The following is an 11086-nucleotide window of genomic DNA, read 5'->3' on the forward strand; positions in this document are numbered from 1 at the left end:
GTAAAGTTGTTGTTCTCTCAACTGATTCTGAATCAGAAAGTGATGATGATTCTACAGATGTTCCTGTTAGTGATTTGATTTCCCTTTGTGATAATGATAATTGGTCAGAAATATATATTCCACCAAACTTGGAAATGTTTGAAGGAAATCCAGGGGTCACTATAACTCCATCCAAACCCAAAAGTATTGCTGCCATGACAAGTCTAATTTTTGGTGATGGCTTGTTTGAAATGTGTACCTACCATAATCAAACTGCAGAAAAACATAAAATGCATCTAACGGACTTCAATGGTCTGAAGTTCCCCCCAAAGACATAAGGAAATTACCAGACCTTATTCTACTAATGGAACAGACAAGGAAATATAACTGGAAAGATTAGTGGTCAACAGATCCTCTTTTGATGAGCCAACTATTTTTGCAGACAATGAGCTGAAACAGATTTAAATAAATTTGGACATTTTGGCATTTCAATGATGATCAGAAAATATACGAGTCTTCAGGCAGGCTCTTCAAAATTCAACCAGTACTGGATTAATAAATTTAGGACACTATACAAACCATCCGTGACTCATCTGTTTCTACCACAGAAAATAAAAATAGAATAACTGGAGAAGAAATAAAAACCTGTGTGTGTGTTCTCCAATACAATGTTCACATGAAAGGTGTTGATCGTGCTAATCGGTACCTCTCATACTACACCATTCTCAGAAAAACAGTGAAATGGATGAAAAAGGTAGTACTTTATCTGATAAATTGTGGCCTTTTCAATTCATATATAATCTAAAAAAGCCCCGAGTCAACAGAAAAAAATAAAATATAAGCAGTTCCTCCTTTCTGTGGCAAGAGAATGGATTACTGACAAAGAGAAAGAAGGCTCACTGAACTAGAGAGGAATGATCCCGGTCCATCATCTGAAGTTAAAAGGAAAGTATCCCCAGGAATACTGTCTAATGACATGAAGCAGCATATTCCTGTGTTCATTTGATCTACAGGAAAAAAAGAAATTTCCCACCAGAGCTTGCAGCCCATGGGAAAAGAAGAGAAACATAATGCATATGCAAGTTTTGTGCAGTTCCACTTCATATATGAAAATGTTTTACAGGATACCACACTTTTGAAAATTTACTGGGTGTCTACATGTACATACTCTGTAAGTTTCAAATAAATAATAAAAAATATAGTTGAGTTATGAACAAAATAAAATGCGTCTGACTCCTTTCAAGCTCAACGTTTTAATATATGGCACACAAAGATGCTCTGCACAAAACATGAGTAAACTCGTAACCTGTCCACAATGTGTTAAAAGTAAAAAACAAAAAAGATAACATTTTTTGGCAGAATGAAAGGTGAAATATTTATTATTATTTACAGCCGACAGTTATTATTTACAGTTTACCATAATAAGGGCTAATATCTACAGTGTTAGCTTAGAATATATTCAGTTACAAACTGTTAATGGGTGAGTTCATTTTCAAAAAAAAAGAGATGGAAAGTACATTATAAATGAGGAATACTTAAATAAGTATTTCAATGGGACATATTGATTGGTCTATCGTCTCTATTTATACACACACACATATCTGTTTTTAATTATACAAATGCTCTCTTAAGTTCCTTTCTATGTTTGTTTGTGCATTTCTTAAGTCATAATCAGTAGGTGACATAGTGTTGCTGTGTTTACTATGTCACACTGGTATTCTTTCAGTCTCGTTTTCAATTTAATTTTTGTTTGTTCTATGTACCTTTTACTGCAACAGATTTGGTAAATTCCATCTTTGTCATCAGTCTGTTTTAGATCTGTCAGTGTTTGTAAATGGTTGACAATTTTGTTTAGTGGGATGAACACTATTTTGTAACCTTTTAATCACAAACCCTTAGCAACTTTTTCCGAAATCACAGGAAAAAACGCTATACTGATGAACTTGTTTTGAGATGTTTTTATTGGCATTAATTTAGAGTATTTCATTTGTAGATGTTTATCATTCATTTTTTTGGAAAGCTCTGTCAACAGTTATAGGGTCATAACCTCTGTGTACATATATAGTAATGGCACACCAAGCATGTGTGTGAAAATTGCTTAGTTTCTGACATAAAGGGTGGTTAGAGTTAAAATGTGGTGGTATGTTTACAGCAAGTTTAACTTATCATTTGTTTTTTTGGAAAGCTCTGTCGACGATTATAGGGTCATAACCTCTGTGTACATATATAGTAATGGCACACCAAGCATGTGTGTGAAAAGTGCTTAGTTTCTGACATAAAGGGTGGTTAGAGTTAAAATGTGGTGGTATGTTTACAGCAAGTTTAACTTATCATTTGTTTTTTTTGGAAAGCTCTGTCGACAATTATAGGGTCATAACCTCTGTGTACATATATAGTAATGGCACACCAAGCATGTGTGTGAAAAGTGCTTAGTTTCTGACATAAAGGGTGGTTAGAGTTAAAATGTGGTGGTATGTTGACAGCAAGTTTAACTTATCATTTGTTGTTTTGTGTTTTTCAAAGAGAATGTCTAATTAGGCCAGTTCATTTTCATTGTAATCCATAGTGAATGTAATTCCTTCATTATTATCATTCATGTAGTGTAAGAACTCCTTAAGACTTTCATTGCTGTGTGCCCACATCATGAAGGTGTCGTCTTCTTACTTAACTTAAGTATTCCTACATTTTCAATTTACTTTCCACCCCTTGTTTTATGACTTTGTTTTTAAAAATGAACTTACCCATTAAAGGTTTGTAGTTGAATATATTCAAAGCTAACACTGTAGATATTAGCCCTGATGATGGTAACTGTGTTACTGAAACTACTCGGCTGTAAGTAGCAATAAAAAATTTTACCATTCGTTGTGCCAAACAACGTTAGTTTTTGTGTTTTTTACTCTTAATATAGTAGCATGATGTGCCTGAAAACAAATTATAGTATGTGATTGAATATCTAGGAAATGTTAACTACTTTGTAATATAGTTATTTTAGTGGTTTAATTTTTCCCCATTTCTGCAGGACAGTTTTATGTAATGATGTCTCCACAAGATGTACTTCAGCCAGGACAAAGAACTTTGGCTCCAAGAACACATCAGTTTAGTCCAAAATTAGATATAACAAGAACAGCGAGAGATGAACGTCGCAGAGCCACTCACAATGAAGGTAATTTAGTGTAAGATTTCTAACATCAGTAATCCTATAATTATTCAGAGGACATAAACTGTAAAATTATGAAAATATCTAAATAAGATAACATACTCCACCCTTTTTAACTAGTCTCAAATTCAACAGTTTAAAATTGGCACCAATTTCAAATTTGTAGTCCAAAATTTATAAGAAGAAAATAAAAGTACTAATTAATGTTAAAAGGAAAGAACTTGCAAATATTTCAAAGCTTTTTGTTTGCCAGTCAACTTTGAAGTTATTAAGAAGGTCTAAAGAAAACAGAAAAAAAATATCAAAGCATAAAAAAAGATCATTCAAGAAAATGACGTTTTTATAAATTTTTATAAATTCTCCGTAGCTTAAAAGTTAATCCCATAAAATGAAAATTAATTAAATCAAAATTACTTTTACTTGTTTTAAAAAAAAGGCAATAAAAAATAAACAAATTAGGCCACATTTGTGTAAGTTTTACGAAAATAGCTTAGTGTAATTTGTTAATACCTATCTACATGCTTAAGGTTGTAAAGAATATTCCAGTAACATTTGTCAAACAACCAATATAATTTGTGTACAGACTGCCTTTGGAATAATTAGTCAGGCATATTTTTCATATGTGAATAAATTTTCTTTTCATTTATTACAATTCCAGAAATTTTATTGTAAGATACATGGTTACTTTTCTGTATATTATTATTATATCAGACATTTTACCCTTTCTTACTCCTGAAGAAGAAAAGTCAACTCTTCAAAAGTGCTTGAGTTTCTGGGTCTTTTGAAATCTACTTGTTTTCTCTGATCCTTTTTTCTAATTCTTTCATTTTGTTTGTATGTTATCACAATACTAGCCTGTGGAATGTATGGTTACTTTTCTATAAAAGTACAAATAACTGGCCCATAATCTTATAATTTATGATCATAGTAAACAGGAATTTAAGAAAAAGGACTGCTAGGTCCACAAGAAAGATGCAGGTGGGCAAAGGATCAAATATGTTCAATCAGCAAGAATTCAAATTTATTTACATAGTTTTAGTTCATTTCTAAAACCTTTCGTTTAGAAGTCTTTGAGGATAATGATACTTTTTACTTGTTCGCAGTGGAAAGAAAAAGAAGAGACAAAATCAATAATTGGATAATGAAGTTATCGAAAGTAGTTCCTGATTGTTCCTCTGATCATACCAAACAAGGGCAGGTGAGTTGCAGTGAATCGTGTGAAGGTAGGAATAAGCTAAAATAAGTCAAAATCATTAGGATTGTATTATATTCTTTTGAGAATGAATATTAAGAACGTTATATTTGAAACTCAAAAATTAAATTTTTCTTTGTCTTCTTTAGATTGGTATTTGGCTATTATCAGTGAATTCGTAGTTAACATATTAACAATAAGTGTAAAGATCAAAACCTTGAAGTAGAAGTTTATAATAATTTTCTCTTAGGTATTTAATGTTGTATATAACAAAATGTTCTGAATGTTATTCCTACTATCAATGTTCAGAAATTATACAAAACATGTATATGTACCATTCTTTTCAGTTAGCAAGTGTTAAATGAATTTAATTTTTCTGATACGATAGTTGAGTTGAGATTCACACACTGCCTCATAATTCTGGGTTCAGTTTGGTGTACTTCTTGTCTCCTACAGCTGATGTGGAAGTTTGTCTGGTGATCACCATTTGCTTACTTCATCATTGTAATTCTGGTTGCTTGCAGTATGGCACTCTTGTTTACTTCTGGTTGTGGTTAGTGTATATCTGTTGTTGATGGTCCACTCACCCTGGCCACATTACCTTGCTTATACTCAGTTGATTCTTCAGCACTATCCTTCACCTTGCAGTACTGGGGATGGGACATGAAACCTTGTCTATCCGGTTGGGGAGAGTCTTGCCCCAATGTTTTCCGAGGCCTTTTATTATTGGTTTGGTCCTTGATGCTGCCTATTTCACGACAGCTTACTTCTAGGGCATGCCTTTTCCAGAAGTGGTGCGGTCCCCCTCATGTATGCTTTCATTCAATTACTGAAGCTTTCCATAGGGTGTCTTCTTCTATGTTACACCGGTCCCTCCAGCTCCTCAATGAGGGGTTCTTTGTGTAACTGGTAGTATGTATCATATTGGAAGTTATCATTTTCTTACACGCACTTCCCACCCTTCCTCCCCATTTCTGGTGTGCCTAGTCTTGAAAGTGAGGTACATGAAATGTAATATAGAGGGAGCCAGCTGCTCCAAGAGTGTGTGTTATGCTTCTATTGGTGTAGGGTTGTCACATGTGCTAAATGAGCAGGTTGAACTGAGGGGAGTATATAGGCTAGTGAGTCAACCAATAATATATTTTTTGAATGCATTAGCGGGCAGATGAAGATCTTGAAAAGCTTTTGTGTGAGAGTAGGGCAGTATCCATCAGAAATCTATTTTCAGTGTTGGAAAATGATAACTTTTGTCACATTTCACATATTAATATTTATTTTATTTACATTATTATTATTCATTGTAATTGATACTTCCAATTAAAAAAAATGGTTCTTTTATTCAAAGAGCTTATGATTGTAACTAAAGAAGAATTTATAAAAAATATGGCAATCTCAATATATCTGATTTAGCCAGTGAAGCTGGCTTGGATACAACAGATACAGTAGATAAGGGGTTATATTATAAAAATAGGTGTGACAAAAGTGGTTCCCAGTTTTCCAAAGTTATATGTTGCGTATCTGTTTATGTCTCTTATGAACCTCATGGTTCTCACCCCTGTTGTGTTATGTACCTGTTTGTCTTGTATGAACCATGTGATTCTCATTTGAACAGTTGTTTATCACGTGTCTGTTTATGTCTTGTGTAAACCTTGTGATCCTCACTTGCCTGGTGTGGTGTGTTATGTAACTAGCCTGGGTCAAATTAATTATTTCTTATAACAATAATATGATCTTATATAATGTCTTTTTTTTATTCTGTTCTTTTGTGTATTTATAGTGGTTTTGTTTTAATTTTGTAATACTGTTTAGTTAGATATTTTGCAAGTTTAAACAAATAAAATTCAAAAACAGTTATTGATATTTTCCTTCCAAATGAAGCAGAGTAAAGGAGGTGTACTTGCTAAAGCTTGTGACTACATCCAAGAGTTGCGAAACGCTAATGCCAGATTGCCTGAGATTTTAAAGGAAAATGAGAGACTGACAATGGATGTAGAACTGTTAAGACGTCAGTGTGAAGATATCAAGAATGAGAATCAGATGTTCCAAGTACATCTTCAACAGCAAGGGATTACCGTTACTGACCGGATGGGTACAAATGGTACATAAAAGGTATTGTCGAGCATTTATGTGTATTTTCTGATTCCTTTTCTTACGATAGAACTTCATTTGACATTTAAATGTTTTAAAATGATCTAAAATGTTCATTTAAATGTTCTAAAACAAATATTTGAATCTTAGTACAAGCTGGACAGTATTGGTTTTGTTAGCAATTATAAACAACTTTGATTTTCATTGTTAGAGAAATTGATAAAATTCTTGGTCTATAATATATTATTTGTATATGAAGAATGTAAAAATACCTTTTTATTCATTTTGTTTAGAATATCAGAGCCTCTGAACTGTTCCAGTTTGTTCAGTGATGTGCTTACGTATGAAAAGCTTGGGAATGTCTTATTAACTGGAACAAAACAACTATGTAAGGATTGCCTTGTTTTGTCACTTGCTTGAAGCATGTGTCAGTTGTTAAAAACAGCTACTGTTGCCATGTTTGTTATATAGTTAACCAGTTGATATTATAGCCAGGAAATTTGTTATCTTGGTATCAGAATATCATTTGTATATAATTAGAAACAAGTTTTTAATGTGAAAATGGTTTCTGCAACAGATTTAACAAGTATGGAAACTTTCTATTCAATGAAAAAAATCTGTAGAAATTATCTAGAATAGTGTTCATGAAGTTGGCTGTGTGTAATAATGGAACATACAGTGTTCATGAAGTTGGCTGTGTGTAATAATGGAACATACTTTTGGTTTCACGTTTCTATGATTTTTATTTGATAATCCTTCAGGTATTTAACCCCATGGGGGGTTTGCTATCAGCTCAAGTTAAAATTTTTCTATAGTAGCAAGTATGAATATTGTATAGCTCTGTAGACTACAGAGAAGTAATGTAAATCTTAAAAACATGTATGGTTTGCACTGTCAGTAATATAACTGTTTTTTTAAAGATTAAACTATAAGTTACTTCTGTGTAATAAATAATCTACATGAGGTTGGTCCAACTGTCTACCTCTGGAGGGTTAGACTCAAGAGAATGGAATCTTTGCCACATGGATGTCTCATTATTACCTAAATTTCATTATTAAAGCAGAATGTAGTGTCATTTTTGGTTATAATATACCAATTAAAAACCTGTTAAAAGTAGGGTAATTTCAATTGTAAATGAGTCATATTCTAAACAGTTTTTTTTGCAATATGTTACATTATTCAGCTAGACCACTTAAATAATTCAAAGTCTCAGTTGTCATTTGCCTTACAAAGAAAAGAGCCTAGTACTTCTGCTGTAAATTTTATAATCTAGTCGTGATACGTATATGTATACTAATAGAAACATAGAATCTGCTTAAGTTTTCTAGTGCAAGCTTTGATTAACAAATGATAGCTGGTCTGTTGGTATTAGAGTTAACCAAGCTGTGTTGCAAACTTAAAACTGAGTCCTACAAGTTGTTGTGAATTATCAGTATTGTAGGAAGGTTTGACATTAGAAATAAAACCTTTTTTGTTATTAATGTCATATTGGTGTGATAAAACTTGGAAATACCTGAATTAATTTTTGTCATTTTGCACTTAATCAGTAACTCATTTTTGTACCATTCCTTTAAAACAGAGATAATTATTTTATTAAGTCCTCAGTATGATTCTTGGAACAGATCTTAAAGTCATTTCGATTTCTTGTAAGTTTGTGTGAATGTGCAACAAAGAACTTAGCACATAGTTTACATACTCAATAAACTGTATGAGATCAAAAGTAAATAAAACTTTATCTCGTTATTGTAAACAAATTTTAGAGTTTGTCTGTAAAAACGACTACTTTGATTAAATACTTTTCAGAACTCTACAAACAAGTTTCTTTACAATACAGATTTAACAAATGTTGGTAAATTGGCCTTGCTTGTTCTAACTTACAAGTTTAATACAATCAGCATGATAAACTGTTTTTTTTATTCTAGCATACAAGTTTAACATGATAAACTGATGTTTCTTGATTCAAAAGTACAAATATAACATGATCGTTGGGGTAAACTGGCCTTTCTGGATTCATAAGTACAAATTTAACATCAGTTTTGAAAACTGGCCTTTCTGGATTTTAGTGTACAAATTCAACATGATCAGCATAGTAAATTGGCCTTTCTTAACTCTAGTGTACAAATTTAACATGATCAGTATGATAAACTGGCCTTTTCAAGTTTTGATACAGCTGAGCAATTAGTGGAATATGCTAATAAATTAATTGTTGGTCTTATTAATTGATTATTCCCATATGAGACTAATCTTCCTATTTTCACCTTGTTTTGTGTTTAAAAGACATTCTAAAGCTACCTTTCATTTAATGTGGTAAACATCATGAGGTACAATAATTAAGGATTAAGTTACTTTTTTAATTGTTGTACATTAAAATGCAACATAGTATGAAACTTGTAACAAGCTGAAAATACGATTAATACTGATCCATGGATTTCTCCACACAAATTTTAACAAGATTGCTAAAATAAAGTAAACTAAAAGTAATTGTCCTTAGATGTTGTAAAACTAGTAAAGACTGTTTTAACAGTGTGTGATAGACAATACATAATTCATTGAAAACAAATCCATGCCAATTCTAGAAAAACAAACACTAACTATTTTGAAAGATGGTACTGCATCAATTCTTTCCAAATATTAAAATTCTCCTTAAGGTGGAAATTTAAGAAAAAATTAAAATCACAGTGATATGGAAAAATCTGTAATTATAGATGTTACAGATTTTTTTCCTAATTCAATGATCATTGTGAAACGTTTTTAAAGTAATTAACAACTTTATAAGCATAAAAAACATCCCAAACTTATAAACAACAGAAGTTTAGAAAGACCACATTAATATGTTTATATATTATAGTACAAGGTGGATAAAACTGTAGAAGCGTATGTGCATGCTAAGGAGTCAGTAAATCAAACAACTTAAAGCTTACTGTTTTATATAGTGTTTAAGTGGCACGTGGTTATGCCAGACTTCTGTTTTCCCTTTTCACAGCTTCCTATCTAGTTGTAATTAAACAGAATTCCTATTTGTGTAAATAGGTTAATGATGTAATGGTACTACATATTGGTTGACTGTCATTAGACCACGTATAGCAGTTTCTGACAAATTCAGTTAAATGAGCAAGTTATTCAGGAATCAGAATTTTTTTGGATTGAGTAAAGAATAATTAGTATTAATTTGCCATATCGTTTTATTAAAGCAATCTTTAAGTCATACTGGTTATGTTTTAAGATATATTTTATAATACATAAGAAATGTATTAATTTAAAGCTACACTGTTATTTAGACATATGAGGTAAACCTAAACAATATGCATCATTGTGGCTAAAGATGTAACTATTCATGAATTTTGTAAAAGCAGTAATAGCTAATATTTTGATCAATTACTGTTCCTGATTATCATTATTTTTGTGAATTGTGGCACTAATTGATTAAGCTTAAAAACTTTGTTTGAAAATAATAATGAGAAATCATAATGGCAATTCTTTAATTACGTAGTTGAAATAAAATGTAAAACTGGAAACACTAATTTCATTTTAATCGTAATTTTGATTAGTCAATTATTTTACACTTATCAATTATTTCACTTAATCGAGTTAATCACCCAATTGTAGTGTACACATTTAATGTTTTCTGTATTGCAAAGTAGCCTTTTTTGGTGTCCAAGTATATAAACTTAACATCTTTGGTGTCGTGCATGTAAACTGGTCTTTTTTTGTTTCATAATTAAAAATTTCACATTGTTAATGTAAAAAAACGGTCCATTCTTGATTCAGGCTTTTCTTGGTGTGCCAGTTTAACGCTTTTCACTGGTAAATTGGTAACATTTTTAAGATATTCTTTTCAGTGTTATTAAAATGCTTGTAGAATACAGTTGTTTGTGTGGGACTGTATATTTTGAAAAGAAAAGGTATTCATCATGTACTGAAAAAATTTTGTTATTACTACTACTACTTTTTTGAGAAATCTGGTTATAAAGTAAATTCGTAAAATGTATAATTTGATAGATTTCAAAAAAAAAAGTAAGAAATGTAGCCTTTTTAAGTTTAATTGTTTTACAACATTGTTGATTTTTCTTGTTTATAGATTATCTTTTTGTTTAAAATCCACATAATATAAGAATATATTTGATCCTTTAATCCATAAAATTGGATTTGATTTACAAATGGATGTATTTTAAGTGAAGGTAATAATGAGCAGTAGATTTTATTTAGTGAAATGTATTAAATATTGATTGACATGAAAAATGGTTGTAAGGACTCTGTTAGGGAGCATGGACACTCTTGCTCCATTAAGACAAATCCTTAAGTAACTATTATTTCTGCTTCATTGTTTTCTACCTGTCTGTTGGTATGTATACATCTTAAGTATATATAAAAAACATGGATAGTAAATTACTTTGTAATCAGATTACACATCATACTGAGTTTGATACAATTAAAAAAGAAACTTCTATCATTATTGGGTGTGTGTGTTTTTCTTACATATATTGTTGTTCAGCAGCAACTGTTGACTATTTGAATCTTCACTCGTATTAATTTAGTAGGAATAAAAACGTGCATTAGTATTACAAAAAATTAGTAATGACTGCTGAAGGAGACAGAAATGTTTTTATATCCAGTTTTTAGTGTATATTACATAATGTAGAAACGTCACCGTGTGCAATTAAAAAGTTTGA

The 11086-nt window shown here is 31.2% G+C and overlaps 1 protein-coding gene across 6 annotated transcripts in view; it reads left to right on the forward strand.

Moving 5' to 3' along the window:
• Positions 1 to 10869, forward strand: part of LOC106472714 (upstream stimulatory factor-like) — a 23294-nt gene extending 12425 nt beyond the window's left edge. For 5 of the 6 annotated variants that reach the window (XM_013933365.2, XM_013933368.2, XM_013933367.2 and 2 more), the window contains 4 exons: positions 2999 to 3142; positions 4240 to 4334; positions 6207 to 6437; positions 6710 to 10869. In XM_013933365.2, coding sequence (XP_013788819.1) covers positions 2999 to 3142; positions 4240 to 4334; positions 6207 to 6434 — 467 coding nt within the window. In that variant the 3' untranslated portion in view covers positions 6435 to 6437; positions 6710 to 10869. The remainder of the gene's footprint in view (positions 1 to 2998; positions 3143 to 4239; positions 4335 to 6206; positions 6438 to 6709) is intronic. The other variant, XM_022401255.1, reaches the window with a different exon arrangement.
• The last annotated feature ends 217 nt before the right edge of the window (positions 10870 to 11086 follow it).

This window comes from Limulus polyphemus, unplaced genomic scaffold (genome assembly GCF_000517525.1).
Source record: "Limulus polyphemus unplaced genomic scaffold, Limulus_polyphemus-2.1.2 Scaffold5543, whole genome shotgun sequence".
Classification (NCBI taxonomy): Eukaryota; Metazoa; Arthropoda; class Merostomata; order Xiphosura; family Limulidae; genus Limulus; species Limulus polyphemus.